The 16,934-nt window shown below is 39.9% G+C and overlaps 1 protein-coding gene across 3 annotated transcripts in view; it reads left to right on the top strand.

The window, feature by feature from the left end:
• The window catches only part of PPP2R5E (protein phosphatase 2 regulatory subunit B'epsilon), a 196,575-nt gene that overhangs the window by 166,238 nt on the left and 13,403 nt on the right, over positions 1 to 16,934 (top strand). For all 3 annotated transcript variants that reach the window (XM_053601811.1, XM_053601812.1, XM_053601810.1), the window contains exons 6-10: positions 11,790 to 11,920; positions 12,136 to 12,195; positions 13,183 to 13,291; positions 15,243 to 15,296; positions 15,399 to 15,449. In XM_053601811.1, coding sequence (XP_053457786.1) covers positions 11,790 to 11,920; positions 12,136 to 12,195; positions 13,183 to 13,291; positions 15,243 to 15,296; positions 15,399 to 15,449 — 405 coding nt within the window. The remainder of the gene's footprint in view (positions 1 to 11,789; positions 11,921 to 12,135; positions 12,196 to 13,182; positions 13,292 to 15,242; positions 15,297 to 15,398; positions 15,450 to 16,934) is intronic.

Here is a 16,934-nt window from a genome sequence, read left to right as displayed (position 1 = left end):
GTTAGGTGCTTAATAGTGCATTTTCTTTGAGAGTGTAATGAAAACATTAAATCATTTTTGTTTAATTATTATGTTTTCACTAAGCTCAAGAATAACACTATATGAGCATAACTGACTCAAGTTGAGCTAACATTACATGCTCATAAGCCTTCTCTTGTGTTTGCAAATTATTCCTTAAACTCTGCAACACTTAAAAATGGAAACCAAATTTAAAAAAATAGAATTTAAAAGGTTAATTATTTTCATTAACAAAGAATGGGACGGGTGGGTTAGAGATCTCATGTCATTTTGAACATGTTATAGTTAACGATATACTGAGTCTATATTGGACCTTTTTGCCTGTTGGAGCCACGTTCCTTCCTAGATAGAATGTTTTCCTGTGGAAATGTATTTTTAACCTGCTCTTTGCCTCCCCTACCAGGCTCCAAAATTATTTAACACTCTGTATGCTCAGCAGTAAGGACAGTTTCTGGCACATAGAAAGAACTCAGTAACTCAGTTCGTATTTATTTATTTTATTGCTGAATGGGCAGAGAGATGTTAATAGCAGCCTCTATTTGGATAGGCCCCTAGTAAGAGCGTGCACTATTAAATCTTCTGTGGACACTCACGCTCCACTTCTAACTCACAGTTTCTTCCTGGGTCAGCCTAGATGTCCTCACTTCCTCTAGAAGACTTCCCTGATCACTCCACTTCTTCCAAAAAGAGTAGATGTGTCAGCGGTACGTTTATACAGCGTCCATGGTGTTTATTTATCTGTATTCCCCCCGTAGAATAGGCTCCAAGAAAGCAGAGATTGTCTTGCTTATCATTACATCCCTGACACCTTGCCCACTGGTTAGCCCTTAATAGGCACACGGTAAATATTTACTCAAATACTCATTGAATGAATGAATGGACGGATGCATCGGTGATGCTTGGAATTGTATAGACAAAACGTACGTTCCATCTCATTCCCTATTTTTGAAGATGATTTTTCAGTTTGTGCTTCCTGCCATATTTGAAGGGCTAGTTTTTTGCCCATAACTCAGCTTCCATTCAAAGAAAAAGCACATGTGATTGTTGTTGATTGAGTGATTCTCTTGTTGTCAGGCTCAGCTTTGGTCTTAACGACCAACACCAGAAGTCAAAGTTGTGTGTATCTTGATAGCTTTTTGATAATGATGGTTGTCCACTTTTGTTGTGTGCTCTGGTGTGCTCTTGAAATGTTGTGCTATAAAGATCGGAATTCTGAGTTTTGCATTATTGCAGTAATGATGAATATAAAAACATCAGTAAAATTCAAACCAATCTACCAAGTTTGTTTTCCATCCAGAGGAACTTACCCACTGTCATTTTTAAAAAGGTTGCAGATTTATTGGGTTATAATTCACATACCCCCAAATTCTTTCCAAGTTTCTAGTTTGTGTTTTTAAAGTATATTTACAGAGTTTTACAACCATCACCATAGTATAATTGGAGAACATTTTTATCATCCTCCAAAGAAACCCAGACCTCTTCTCCCCATTCTATTCTCTGTCTCTGGATTTGCCTATTCTGGATATTTCATATAAGTAGAATTTTACGATATGTGGCCTTCTTTGTCTGGTTTCTTTTACTCATCATATTTGAAAAGTTCGTTCATTTTGTAACATGTATCACTACGCATTTCTTTTAATGGGTGAATAATATTCCATTATATCACATTTTGTTTATCCGTTTATCAGGTGATGGACATTTGGATTATTTCAGTTTTTGACTATTATGAATATTGCTACTATTGAACATTTGTGTAAAAATGTTTGTACAGATACGCGTTTTCAATTCTGTTGGGTATATAGCTGGGAGTTGCTTTGCTTGGTCGTAGCATATCTCTTTGGAGGATGTTTCTTTTGAGGAACCACCAAACTGTTTTCCAAAGTAGCTGAACCATTTTACATTCTTACCAACAGTAGATGAGGTTTCCAGTTTTTTTACATCTTGCCAACACTTTTCATTATTCCTCTTTATGATTATAGCTATCTAACGAATGGTACCTCCTTCCTGTTTTAATTTACGTTTCTGTAATAATCAATGAAATTGAGTACTTTTCAGCTGGGCAAGGTGGCTCACGCCTGTAATCCTAGCACTCTGGGAGGCCGAGGTGGGTGAATAGCTTGAGCTCACAAGTTCAAGACCAGCCTGAACAAAAGCAAGACCCCATTTCTACTAAAAATAGAAAAACTGATGCAAGAGGATTGCCTTGAGCCTAAGAGTTTGACATTGCTGTGAGCTATGACGTCACAGCACTTTACCCAGGGCAATATCGTGAGACTCTGTCTCAAAAAAGAAAAAAGAAATTGAGCACTTTTTTCACGTGTTTATTGGCCATTTGTATACATTCCTTGGGGTTTATCTATTAAAAAAATCCTTTGTCGGGAGGTGGAGCAAGATGGCAGCCGAGTAACAGCTTCCTTGCATCTGGGCACCGTGAGTCTGGGGAGATAGGACTCCAGGCATCTCTGGCTGCTGGGATCTGCCTATCATCACCCCTGAGAGGATACAGGGAGTCAGCGAGAGACTTCTGGACCCCAAGAGGAGGACTAAAACAGTGGAAAACCGACAAGTGGTCGCGTGTGTTCAACCCGTTTAAACCCGCCCGCAACTGTAAGTTCAGTAGCAGCGAGACTGCAAACCAGAAAGGCCTTACCTGTGAACTGTTTTGGTGTCTTTGGACTTGGCACTCAGCAGAACTGCCTTGGGGAGAGCCTGAGCAGGAGTGCGGAGAACTTTGGCCTTTGTCTAGGGCCCCAGTCAGAGCCGCTGAGCCAGACGGAGCTAACAGTGTTTGGCTCTGGGTCAAAGGCAGCCATTGTGAGCCATCTGCCCCGGCAAGCTCCACCCTCAGGGTCCCAGAGCTAGAATTGGGTGGGAGCTGGTAACCCAGCGACCAAGTAGCCTAAGGGTGGGGTCTGAGCCGCCATGCAGCCCTAACCCTCGGGGGCAGAGGGAGACCAGTTTTAGCACACAGGGTAAGTGGATAGCCACTTCAGCAGTGATTCCAGCGACAAGCACTTCCCTGGGAAAGCTTCTGCTCAGCAAGTGAACAAGTTCAAAGTGCCTTTTAAGTGGGCTGAAGAGAGATTTAGGGTGTCTACCTGCTGGGGTTTGAGAAACTAGCAGCCTCCAGTCGTATCAGAACTGTGATTAACATCTCATACCCCAGAAGACCACGTGTCGCCCAGACAATATTCAATAACATATACATACTGCTTTGTTTTTGGTTGTGTTTTTTTTTTTTTTTGGTTTGGTTGTTTTTTTTGTTTATTTTGATGTTGTTGATTGTTGTTTTGTTTTTTAAGTTCAACCTTTTCCATACAGATCCTTTTTCTTCCTCAATTATTCTAGTTTAATTATAATTTCCCATTGCTGCCTATTTCAATAATTAGAACTTCATTTTTGTTAGTGTTTCTACCGCTATTATTTGGTTTTTCCAGCCAATTTTATCCCGTAAAGTTTTCTGTTTGCTTGTATTGGTTTGATTTATAGGATTTTTGTCTTTCCTCTCTACTTGGTGGAGGTGGGGTACTGTGTCTGATCAGGTTAGCAAAGACCTGCTGACCTCAAGGGAACCACCCAACTGGGCACCCCCAGAAGGTGGTTTTTTTTTTTAAGGTTGTATCAAAGTACCCTACTGTACACCTATATTGCTCTGTCTCCCTCTTTCTGTGCCTCTCTTCTTTTTGTCAATATTCCTTTTACCCACCCCTCTCCTTTCTCCATTTTTCTTTTTTTTTTTTATCACTCGGTCCTCCTTTCTTTCATCCCTTTTTTGCTCTTCAACCTTCTCACCATTCTAGGTCTGTAACCCTTAGTCCACAGGCACGAGAACTTAAAGAGCAAGAGGAAGTGAAAGGAAAATTAGGGCAAGGAAACAGATAAAAGAAATCACTCATGAGGAAGAATCAGCAGAAAACTCCAGGCAACATGAAGAACCAGTCCAGAACAACCCCGCCAAGGGACCATGAGGTAGCTACTGCAGAGGATTCCACCTATACTGAAATGTTAGGAATGACAGAAAGGGAATTTAGAATACACATGTTGAAAACAATGAAAGAAATGATGGAAACAATGAAGGAAACTGCTAATAAAGTGGAAATTAACCAAAAGGAAATTCAAAAACAGAATCAAATAAGAGATGAACAATATGAAGAATATAAAAAGGATATAGCAGAGCTGAAGGAAATGAAACAGTCAATCAGGGAACTTAAAGATGCAAGGGAAAGTATCAGCAACAGGTTAGACCATGCAGAAGAAAGAATTTCAGAGGTAGAAGACAAAGTTCTTGAGATAACTCAGATAGTAAAAGAGGCAGAAAAGAAGAGAGAGAAAGCAGAACGTTCACTGTCAGAATTATGGGACTTTATGAAGCGTTCCAACATACGAGTTATAGGAATTCCAGAAGGGGAAGAAGAATGCCCCAGAGGAATGGAAGCCATACTAGAGAATATTATAAAAGAAAATTTCCCAAATATCACCAAAGATTCTGACACACTGCTTTCAGAGGGCTATCGGACCCCAGGTTGCCTCAACTCTAACCGAGCTTCTCCAAGACACATTGTGATGAACCTCTCCAAAGTCAAGACAAAAGAAAAGATTCTGCAAGCGGCCAGGAGTAAGCGCCAGTTGACCTACAGGGGCAAATCCATCAGAGTGACCGCAGACTTCTCTAATGAAACTTTCCAAGCAAGAAGACAGTGGTCATCTACCTTTAATCTACTTAAACAGAACAATTTCCAGCCCAGAATTCTGTACCCTGCTAAGCTAAGCTTCAAAATTGAGGGAGAAATCAAATCATTCACGGATATACAAACATTGAGGAAATTTGCCACGACAAGACCAGCTCTACAGGAAATACTTCAACCTGTTCTGCACACTGACCACCACAATGGATCAGCAGCAAAGTAAGAACTCACAAGTTAAAGGACAGAACCTAACCTCCACACTGATGCAAAAGATAAAACTAAGCAATGGACTCTCACAAAATAAGACGAATAGAATACTACCACACTTATCAATTATCTCAATAAATGTTAATGGCTTGAACTCCCCACTGAAGAGACATAGATTGGTTGACTGGATTAAAAAACACAAGCCATCCATTTGCTGTCTATAAGAAACACACCTGGCTTCAAAAGACAAATTAAAGCTCCGAGTCAAGGGTTGGAAGACAATTTTTCAGGCAAAAGGAATTCAGAAGAAAAGAGGAGTTGCAATCTTATTTTCAGATTCATGTGGATTTAAAGCAACTAAAGTCAAAAAAGACAAAGATGGTCACTTTATATTGGTAAAGGGAAAAATACAACAAGAAGACATTTCAATTCTAAATATCTATGCACCCAATTTAAATGCTTCCAGATTCTGGAAACAGACCTTACTCAGTCTGAGCAATATGATATCTGATAATACCATAATAACAGGGGACCTTAACACTCCTCTTACAGAGCTGGACAGATCCTCTAAACAGAAATTAAACAAGGATATAAGAGATTTAAATGAGACCCTAGAACAACTGTGCTTGATAGACGCATATAGAACACTCCATCCCAAAGATAAAGAATATACATTCTTCTCATCACCCCATGCAACATTTTCTAAATGATCATATCCTGGGGCACAAAACAAATATCAACAGAATCCAAAGAATTGAAATTTTACCTTGTATCTTCTCAGACCATAAGGCACTAAAGGTGGAACTCAACTCTAACAAAAATGCTCGACCCCACCCAAAGGCATGGAAATTAAACAATCTTCTGTTGAATAACAGATGGGTGCAGGAAGAAATAAAACAGGAAATCGTTAACTTCCCTGAGCATAACAACAATGAAGACACAAGCTACCAAAACCTGTGGGATACTGCAAAAGCAGTTTTGAGAGGAAAATTCATCGCTTTAGATGCCTACATTCGAAAAACATAAAAGAGAGCACATCAACAATCTCACAAGAGATCTTATGGAATTGGAAAAGGAAGAACAATCTAAGCCTAAAGTCAGTAGAAGAAAAGAAATATCCAAAATCAAATCAGAGATCAATGAAATTGAAAACAAAAGAATCATTCAGAAAATTAATGAAACAAGGAGTTGGTTTTTTGAAAAAATAAATAAAATAGATAAACCATTGGCCAGACTAACGAGGAATAGAAAAGTAAAATCTCTAGTAACCTCAATCAGAAATGATAAAGGGGAAATAACAACTGATCCCACAGAGATACAAGAGATCATCTCTGAATACTACCAGAAACTCTATGCCCAGAAATTTGACAATGTGAAAGAAATGGATCAATATTTGGAATCACACCCTCTCCCTAGACTCAGCCAGGAAGAAATAGAGCTCCTGAACAGACCAATTTCAAGCACTGAGATCAAAGAAACAATAAAAAATCTTCCAACCAAAAAATGCCCTGGTCCAGATGGCTTCACTCCAGAATTCTATCAAACCTTCAAGAAAGAGCTTATTCCTGTACTGCAGAAATTACTCCGAAAAGTTGAGGAAGAAGGAATCTTCCCCAACACATTCTATGAAGCAAACATCACCCTGATACCAAAACCAGGAAAAGACCAAAACAAAAAGGAGAATTTCAGACCAATCTCACTCATGAACATAGACGCAACAATTCTCAACAAAATCCTAGCCAATAGATTACAGCTCATCATCAAAAAAGTCATTCATCATGATCAAGTAGGCTTCACCCCAGGGATGGAAGGCTGGTTTAACATACGCAAGTCTATAAATGTTATCCACCATGTTAACAGAGGCAAAAAGATCACATGATCCTCTCAATCGATGCAGAAAAAGATCACATGATCCTCTCAATCGATGCAGAAAAAGCATTTGACAAAATCCAGCATCCTTTTCTAATTAGAACACTGAAGATTATAGGCATAGGTGGCACATTTCTAAAACTGATCGAAGCTATCTATGACAAACCCACAGTCAATATTTTACTGAATGGAGTAAAACTCAAAGCTTTTCCTCTTAGAACTGGAACCAGACAAGTTTGTCCTCTGTCACCTTTACTATTCAACATGGTGCTGGAAGTTCTAGCCAATACAATTAGGGAAGACAAGGAAATAAAGGGAATCCAAGTGGGAGCAGAGGAGGTCAAACTCTCCCTCTTTGCTGACGACATGATCTTATACTTAGAGAACCCCAAAGACTCAACCACAAGACTCCTAGAAGTCATCAAAAAATACAGTAATGTTTCAGGATATAAAATCAATGTCCACAAGTCAGTAGCCTTTGTGTACACCAATACAGTCAAGATGAGAAGCTAATTAAGGACACAACTCCCTTCACCATAGTTTCAATGAAAATGAAATACCTAGGCGTATACCTAACGAAGGAGGTGAAGGACCTCTATAAAGAAAACTATGAAATCCTCAGAAAGGAAACAGCAGAGGATATTAACAAATGGAAGAACATACCATGCTCATGGCTTGGAAGAATCAACATTGTTAAAATGTCTATTCTTCCCAAAGCAATCTACCTATTCAATGCCATTCCTATCAAAATACCAACATCGTACTTTCAAGATTTGGAAAAAATGATTCTGCATTTTGTATGGAACCGGAAAAAACCCCGTATAGCTAAGGCAGTTCTCTGTAACAAAAATAAAGCTGGGGGCATCAGCATACCAGATTTTAGTCTGTACTACAAAGCCATAGTGCTCAAGACAGCCTGGTACTGGCACAAAAACGGAGACATAGACACTTGGAATCGAATTGAAAACCAAGAAATGAAACTAACATTTTGCAACCACCTAATCTTTGATAAACCAAACAAGAACTTACCTTGGGGGAAAGACTCCCTATTCAATAAATGGTGTTGGGAGAACTGGATGTCTACATGTAAAAGACTGAAACTGGACCCACACCTTTCCCCACTCACAAAAATTGATTCAAGATGGATAAAGGACTTAAATTTAAGGCATGAAACAATAAAAATCCTCCAAGAAAGCATAGGAAAAACACTGGAAGATATTGGCCTGGGGAAAGACTTCATGAAGAAGACTGCCATGGCAATTGCAACAACAACAAAAATAAACAAATGGGACCTCATTAAACTGAAAAGCTTCTGTACAGCTAAGGAGACAATAACCAAAGCAAAGAGACAACCTACACAATGGGAAAGGATATTTGCATACTTTCAATCAGACAAAAGCTTGATAACTAGGATCTATAGAGAACTCAAATTAATCCACATGAAAAAAGCCAACAATCCCATATATCAATGGGCAAGAGTCATGAATAGAACTTTCTCTAAAGACGACAGACGAATGGCTAACAAACACATGAAAAAATGTTCATCATCTCTATATATTAGAGAAATGCAAATCAAACCAACCCTGAGATATCATCTAACCCCAGTGAGAATGGCCCACATCACAAAATGTCAAAAATGCAGATGCTGGCATGGATGTGGAGAGAAGGGAACACTTTTACACTGCTGGTGGGACTGCAAACTAGTACAACCTTTCTGGAAGGAAGTATGGAGAAACCTCAAAGCACTCAAGCTAGACCTCCCATTTGATCCTGCAATGCCATTACTGGGCATCTACCCAGAAAGAAAGAAATCCTTTTATCATAAGGACACTTGTACTAGACTGTTTATTGCAGCTCAATTTACAATTGCCAAAATGTGGAAACAGCCTAAATGCCCACCAACCCAGGAATGGATTAACAAGCTGTAGTATATGTATACCATGGAATACTATTCAGCCATTAAAAAAAATGGAGACTTTACATCCTTCGTATTAACCTGGATGAGCGTGGAAGACATTATTCTTAGTAAAGCATCCCAAGAATGGAGAAGCATGAATCCTATGTACTCAATTTTGATATGAGGACAATTAATGACAATTATGGTTATGGGGGGGGGAATCAGAAAGAGGGAAGGAGGGAGGCGGTGGGGCCTTGGTGTGTGTCACACTTTATGGGGGCAAGACATGATTGCAAGAGGGACTTTGCCTAACAATTGCAATCAGTGTAGCCTGGCTTATTGTACCCTCAATGAATCCCCAACAATAAAAAAAAAAAAAATCCTTTGTCCATTTTAAAATTGGATTGTCTTTATTATTGAGCTTTAAAAGTTCTTTATATATTGTGGATACTATTATCTTATCAGATAGGTTTGCAAATACATTTGACCCTTGAACACCACAAGAGTTGGGGTGTCAGTATCCCCACACATTGGAAAATTGATGTGTAACTTTTGACTTCCCCCAAACTTACCTATTAATAACCTCCTGTGGGTGGGGAGCCTTACTGATAATTGACTAACATATTTTATATGTTATATGCAGATGGCATCCCGAAATGTATATACGTTTTAAGAAATTTTATTTAAAGTTGTAATACTCATGTCACGTTTGATTTCTGCGATTACAAGAGGTGCTATAATGTGTCTCACATTCATCTTTTGTTATTGGTATATATTATTACAATTTTAATATAGTTTTTTCCTTTCTTAAAATGTATATACATTTTTGGGCACACTGCATATTATATACCATAGTCTTACCATTAAAGTAAGATAGAATTATATGTTATTAAGAAAATCATAAAGAAGAGAAAGTATATTTCCTATTCAGTCAGTGGAAGGGGCTCACGGTAGAGTCTCTATCTGCAAAATCTTCATGTTGTGCAGGATAAGGAGGGGAGAGGAAGGGGGGCAGAGGCCGAGGAAAATTCATGTGTAAGTGGACCCGTTTATAAGTTGGTCAAAGGTCTGTGTCTTTTCACTTGCTTGAAGGTCTCCTATGAAGCATGAAAGTTTCCAGTTTTCACCACGTCTACTTTATCTGCTTCTTCTTCTGTTGCTTATGATTTGGTGTCATGTCCAAAAGACCATCCCCTAACCTAGGGTTATAAAGACTTTTTCTTATGCTTTCTTCTAATTGTTTTACTCTGCCCACAGGTTGACTATTATTTTGAGTTAATTTCAGTGTATGGTGTGAGTTAGGAGTCCAACTTTATTCTTCTGGATTGCAGCTACCCAGTTGTTCTGGCACCAGTTGTTGAAAAGACTTTTCTTTCCCCATTAAAATGTATTGATGTTCTTTGTTGATAATCAGTTGGTGTAAATGTGAGGGTTTACTTATTTGAATTCCAAATTCTGTTCTTTTTTGAATTCTGTTCTTTTGATCTGTATGTTTGTCCTTATGCCAGTACCATGTGGTCTTGACTACTGTGGCTTTGGCTTTATGATGCTAAGTTTTAAAATTGAGAAGTGTGAGTCTTCCAACTTTGTTCTTTTATTCCCAAAATTATTTTGGCTCTTCTGGGTTTCTTGTATTTCCATGTAAATTTTAGTATCAACTTGTCAATTTCTGCAAAAGCAAAGCAGGAATTTTTTATTGTAGGAGTTGGTTGCGTCTCTTAGCTTGTTTCCTCTTTTGGATTTGTCTCATTATGAGTACATAGATGTGATGTTACCTGGATTCTGTTCTTAACTTTAGATTACACATGATTTGGAACTTAAAAACGTCATTCGTGGACTGAGCGCAGTGGCTCACACCTGTAATCCTAGAACTCTGGGAGACCAAGGCAGGAGGATCACTTGAGTTCAGGAGTTCAAGACCAGCCTAAGCAAAGTGAGACCTCATCTCTACCAAAAATAGAAAAATTAGCCAGGTGTTGTGGTGTGCACTTGTAGTCCCAGCTATTTGGGAGGTTGAGGCAGAAGGACCCCTTGAGCCCAGGAGTTTGAAGTTGCTGTGAGCTAGGCTGACACCATGACACTCTAGTCTGGTCAATAGAGTGAGACTCTGTCTCAAAAAATAAAAATAAATAAATAAATAAATCCATCTTTTAAAAAAAGGCTATCCATGTGTATAACATGTACCCAGAAATAGTAAATGTTCACCTCAGTGAATTTTTTTTTTTTGTAGAGACAGAGTCTCACTATATCGCCCTTGGTCAAGTGCTGTGGCATCACACAGCTCACAGCAATCTCCAACTCCTGGGCTTAAGCGATTCTCTTGCCTCAGCCTCCCAAGTAGCTGGGACTACAGGCACCTGCCATGATGCCCAGCTATTTTTTTTGTCGCAGTTTGGCCGGGGCCGGGTTTGAACCTGCCACCCTCGGTATGTGGGGCCGGCGCCCTACCTACTGAGCCACAGGCACCACTCCACCTCAGTGAATATTTACAGAATGAAGTATACCTATGTAAGAAGAATCCAGACCTAAAAGGGAAACATAGCTAGTATTACTGGAAATTTTTTGGTGTTTGCTTGATTGTTTCACTTATTTGCATGTTCTGGTATTGATGAAGGCTTATCTTAATTGCATGTTTGGAATATAAGTTCAGTAGCATAGTACAGTGATTGAATTCATGGACTTTGGGCCTTGACAACTTGGGATCTAATTCTACCACTTACTAACTGTGAGGCCATTGGCAAGTTACTTACCCTTTTTGTGCCCTGTGTTCTTCATCTGAAAAATGGGAGTAAAACTAGGGGGAGGATTAATATATGTAGATTGCTTAGAAAATTGCCCGATGATCGTAGTAAGTGCTGCCTGTGTGTTAGCTGCTATTATTATTTTTATTATTGTTGTTATTGTTATTACTGTTGTATATTTCTTCACTAGAATATGAGCCCCTGGTCTGACTTATCACTATATTCTTAAAGAATAACACTATGCTGGCACATACGGATACTCAATAACTTTTTTAGGAAGGAAGGAAGGAAGGGATATTCCATAATGAGGATAGAATCACCACATCCTTTGCTGAAGCCGCCTTTGACAATACCGTGTTTCATTTACCACAGCTTTTGGAGCTATTTGACAGTGAAGACCCTCGGGAACGGGACTACTTAAAAACAGTCTTACACAGAATTTATGGCAAGTTTCTTGGTCTTAGAGCGTTTATCCGAAAACAGATTAACAATATTTTTCTAAGGTAAGTGGAGGGTGGGGGATAGAATAAGAAGCAGCAAAGTTGGTATTTTTGTAGAAGTATTAAATAAACCTCAAATATGTGAACATCTTGTACTGATTTCTTTCTCTCCCTTCTTCCCCTATACTGTCTTCTTTTGTCTTTTTTTTCTTTCCCGTTCTTTTCTTTTTTCTTTTTCTTCCTTTTCTCTTTTCTGTTCTGTTTTCTTCTCTTTTAAGGTTTGTTTATGAAACAGAACACTTCAATGGTGTAGCTGAACTGCTGGAAATATTAGGAAGGTAAGCACTTTTTACCTCCCAACTAACCTCAGGTGATTATCGTCTGAAAATGAGGCTCAGGCAGCAGGGGAAGCACCGCCCAGAGCTCTGCTGTCTGTACGTGGAGCCGTTCGCCTGTGCTTACTAGCATGTTCCCCAACAACTCCATGAGACACGATTTCCTGTTCCCTTTGTTCCACAATTACGTGTAACTATTTCCACTGGAATTACTGACAGAGCTAACAGTTCATTCGTTACTACAGAGATGACATCTATTTGCAGTCAGGACAGTTACTCCAAAATATCTTATTTTCATTAGTTTCTAGGCTGTCTGTCCTTTGCCAAATCTGTTGAAAGCAAGTTTGTAATAAGTTGGAAAGATTGCCCTTTTCAAAGGCACTGTGTACCCAGGTGTAGCTCTTAGGCTGCTGCCTAGAGTAGTGAGAGGGCTTGGAAAGACGCAGGTGTTGTGAGGTTTCTACACACAAAGGAGGCTAAGACAGCTGGACAGTGCCGTGACTTAGTCTCCTCCTCCTGTGAGGAGAAGGAGAAGGTGGAGTCCCTTAGCCTTGTCTCAGTGACTTCCCTGGCCTGGGTGGAGACTTCAGACTTGAGAAGGCATGATGTCTAGAAAGGGAAAAGAGTCGTTTAAAGAGACGGTGAACAAGGCAGGTGATTATTTCAAGAAGGGAACGGAAGGGAAAATAAAGAGTGTTGACAAGGAGCTTTTGGGAGCATCCAACTAATTTTAAGACACAGGACTCTCTGTTGGGTGATCATAAGCAAATGTTCTTCTTCCCTTAATTCCTTCATCCTTAAATGTATTTTTTGAAGTGACTAAGAAATCTTGGGTGTCACTGGAATGGGTATTAGGTTGTTCTTTACAAACATAAATTGATTACTTTTAACTATCTCACAAGAACAGTATCTTCACTGCAATATAAGCCCCTGGTCTGATTTAGCTTGTTGTGGTAACATAGCTAATTTATGTCTCTTTCTTTTTCCTAGTATTATCAATGGCTTTGCTTTACCTCTTAAGGCGGAACACAAACAGTTCCTGGTGAAAGTGTTGATCCCTTTACACACCGTCAGGAGCTTATCACTCTTCCATGCCCAGGTAGAATTCTGTGCAACTATGTTCGGAAGCAAAAGGTTGTCATATTTCGTGTATCTTTGATGTTTCCTTAATTTCTAAAAAAAAAAAAAAAAAGAAAGAAACTTGTTAAAGTTTAAAATGCTTGGTTTGGCACCTGTAGCTCAAGCGGCTAAGGCGCTAGCTACATGCACCAGAGCTGGCGGGCTCAAATCCAGCCTGGGCCTGCCAAACAGCAATGACAACTACAACCAAAAAATAGCTGGGCGTTGTGGCAGGTGCCTGTAGTCCCAGCTACTTGGGAGGCTGAGACAAGAGAATCGCTTGAGCCCAGGAGTTGAAGGTTGCTGTAAGCTCTGACGCCACGGCACTCTACCCAGGTGACAGCTTGAGGCTGTCTCAAAAAAATAAAAATAAAATAAAATAAAATGCTCCCTGAGGAAAATACATATAATGTGTATATTTTCTTCTATTCATAGTAGAATCATAGGAATATTTTAAAAATAGGAGAAGCCTTTGTTTGGCCATCTCATTTTACAAAGAACTTAGATGACCCAATTACATAGTGAACATGTTGCATGTGATGTATGTGAGTTTGTCAAATGTAAGTCTTCAGCACATGTAAACGTTTGTTAATGTTCCTGAGATTTTGTCCTGCATTAGTAAATGAGCTGGCCTTTTACCCCCTTCTAGTTCATTCACCATTTTCTCACGTCCTACACATGGATACTCTCACAAGTAACGAAACTGGCTGATATTTTCACACCTTTTTTTAAGCCTTCATTACTTTAAAAAGCATACTGTCTCGTCCCCAGGCTAATTCTTGTCCTAACGCTGCCTTGCATGGTAAGGATGTCACTAGAAGGTAGATAAGCCGCCGAGTGGTATTCTCAGTTTTGGGATTTCAAACCTCTGACTCTCCACTCTCTGACAGGAATATTTTGAGTTTGCTCAAAAATGTAATACATGGGCGGCGCCTGTGGCTCAGTGAGCAGGGTGCCGGCCCCATATACCGAGGGTGGCAGGTTCAAACCCTGCCCCGGCCAAACTGCAACCAAAAAATAGCCGGGTGTTGTGGCGGGCGCCTGTAGTCCCAGCTGCTCGGGAGGCTGAGGCAGGAGAATCGCGTAAGCCCAAGAGTTAGAGGTTGCTGTGAGCTGTGTGAGGCCACGGCACTCTACCCGAGGGCGGTACAGTGAGACTCCATCTCTACAAAAAAAAAAAAAAAAAAATGTAATACATTTTTCTAAGCAGTATTCCTCTTTAGATGTGAAATTCTGTATTTTGAGGAAAAATTAGTCCATATCTTTCTAATTTAGAACACTACCAAATGTTGTTTTGTGAAGGTAGTGTTCTTGTCCAAGAACCTTTACAAGCCCTTTACAAATCTTGCCTTTAGTTTTCAAAATGGTATCATATTCTGTGATTATTTAAAAGAATTCTCACTCTGATGTGTTAAATCAGATGTAGCGCTCTTTTTACATCTCCCCAGGTAATAGCCGGCAGCCCCAACCTTTTATCTCTTCATAAACTGCTGTAGTTGGCACGTGCGCCATTTCAGAGAGTCAGCAAGGCTTCGAGTAAGTGCCTGTTTCCCATGGAGGCCTCTGCTGGAACAGTGAAGCCCAGTACTGTCAATGGCAGCAGAAAGAAAAAGGAAGCCCCCGCGCTGTGGCTTAACCGCCGTAGATGAGACGCTTCCCCCGCTCACGGGCCGTGACAGCGCACCCCTGCTCCACGCAAGCTGGGGACCTCTTAAAAAACTCCCCTGGAGTCTTGTAAATGTCAATTTGTGGCTTGAAAAAGTTTCTTATTTCACTTCATATATATATATTTAAATAATAGTTAAAATGAATTGAATGTAAAGTTATTAAAGCCAGTCTGGAAACTTTTTAGGACGTGTTAATAAAATGTCCTATTGAGCTCTTACTATACAGAATTAAAATTTTTGTCTTTCATTTTTTTATTTCTTCAGCTGGCGTATTGTATAGTACAGTTTCTGGAGAAAGATCCTTCACTCACAGAACCAGTAAGTATTTATTCTTAATTTCAAAAAGCTTCAGAAAAACCACCTTTTCTAAAAGTGTATGTGAAAAATTAAATGTCATTTGTTTTTCCCTTTTCTTTTTAGGTTATTAGGGGTTTAATGAAATTTTGGCCTAAAACATGTAGTCAAAAAGAGGTAAGTCCTGGGCGGCGCCTGTGGCTCAGTCGGTAAGGCACCGACCCCATATACCGAGGGTGGCGGGTTCAAACCCGGCCCCTGGCTGAACTGCAGCCAAAAAATAGCTGGGCGTTGTGGCGGGCGCCTGTAGTCCAGCTACTCGGGAGGCTGAGACAAGAGAATCGCTTAAGCCCAGGAGTTGGAGGTTGCTGTGAGCTGTGTGAGGCCACGGCATTCTGCCGAGGGCCATAAAGTGAGACTCTGTCTCTACAAAAAAAAAAAAGAGGTAAGTCCTGAATGTCAGAGAGTGTTACTGAATACTTTGTGGAGGCCAGACATTGGACTAAGCATGTGATGTAAGATACACCATCTCATCCAAACCTCACTGTAGCTCTATAAGGGCTATGAATATTTTTGTTTTACTAATTATGAAACTTCAGAGAGCCTAAGTAGTCTGCCCAAGAACAATAAATAAGAACAGGTGATTAGGCCAGACCCCGCCCCCCTGACTCTGCACACTGAGGTAGGTTTTTCTTTTTTTTTTTTTAGACAGAGTCTCACTTTGTCACCTTCAGCAGAGTGCCATGGTGTCACAGCTCACAGCAACCTCAAACTCTCTGGCTCAAGCTCACCACAACACCCAGTTATTTAGAGATGAGGCTGTTGCTCAGGCTGGTCTCGAACCTGTGAGCTCAGGCAGTCCAGCCTCCTAGAGTGCTAGGATTACAGGCAAGCCACCACACCCGGCTGCACCCTGGGTTTTTAATTCATGATGTCTCTCAGCCTCAGGTCAGTCCAGGTCAGGGCCCCAGTCATGTGTCCAGTTGTCTAACTCTGTTGATGTCACTTTCCTAGTGACTTCTTTCATAGTATGGAGATTTTGTTTTCATTATAGATAGATGATAAGGCAACCTGCCCAAATGCGCACTTTAAAGCAGAGTATAGACGGAATCTCAACTGTCTTAAAATTTACAACAAGCCTTTAGTTTTAGCCATTCACAAGTGACATTGGAAAGTTCAGACCCACAATCATTTGTGTCTTGTGAGACACGTACAAGGTTGTTACAATGGAGGGAGTAAGTATCTTAGCTTGGAGGTGAACTTGACTGGACACCAGACCTGCAGCGCTCTTCCAGAAGGTTAGAAACTCTGGAAAATGGCCCAGAAAAAAGGTCAGCTTTTAGTTTTATGTTCTTGGAAGAACCTTGGTAGAATCGTGGAAGAACCTCTTGCTTATCTTGGCTGATGGAAAGGGTCTACTGTATTTTACTTTTAGCAGAAACATCCCTCTTCTCAAAGTAACTTTAATTCTCCAAACCCTATTTTATATAAATTCAGAAGATCATCTAATTTCTTAATACCTATTAGATAAAATTAAACTAGGGATTGCAACCTGTATTCATCTCAAGATAAGAAAGCATGGCTATTTTCATACTTGAATTGCATACCTAATTTTTTCCAAGATAATTATTTTTTCATGGCTGAATAAGTACATTGGTTTTC

This window comes from Nycticebus coucang, chromosome 9 (genome assembly GCF_027406575.1).
Source record: "Nycticebus coucang isolate mNycCou1 chromosome 9, mNycCou1.pri, whole genome shotgun sequence".
In the NCBI taxonomy this organism is placed as follows: Eukaryota; Metazoa; Chordata; class Mammalia; order Primates; family Lorisidae; genus Nycticebus; species Nycticebus coucang.
Note: the sequence above shows the minus strand (reverse complement) of the source record. Positions and strands in the feature narration are given on the sequence as shown.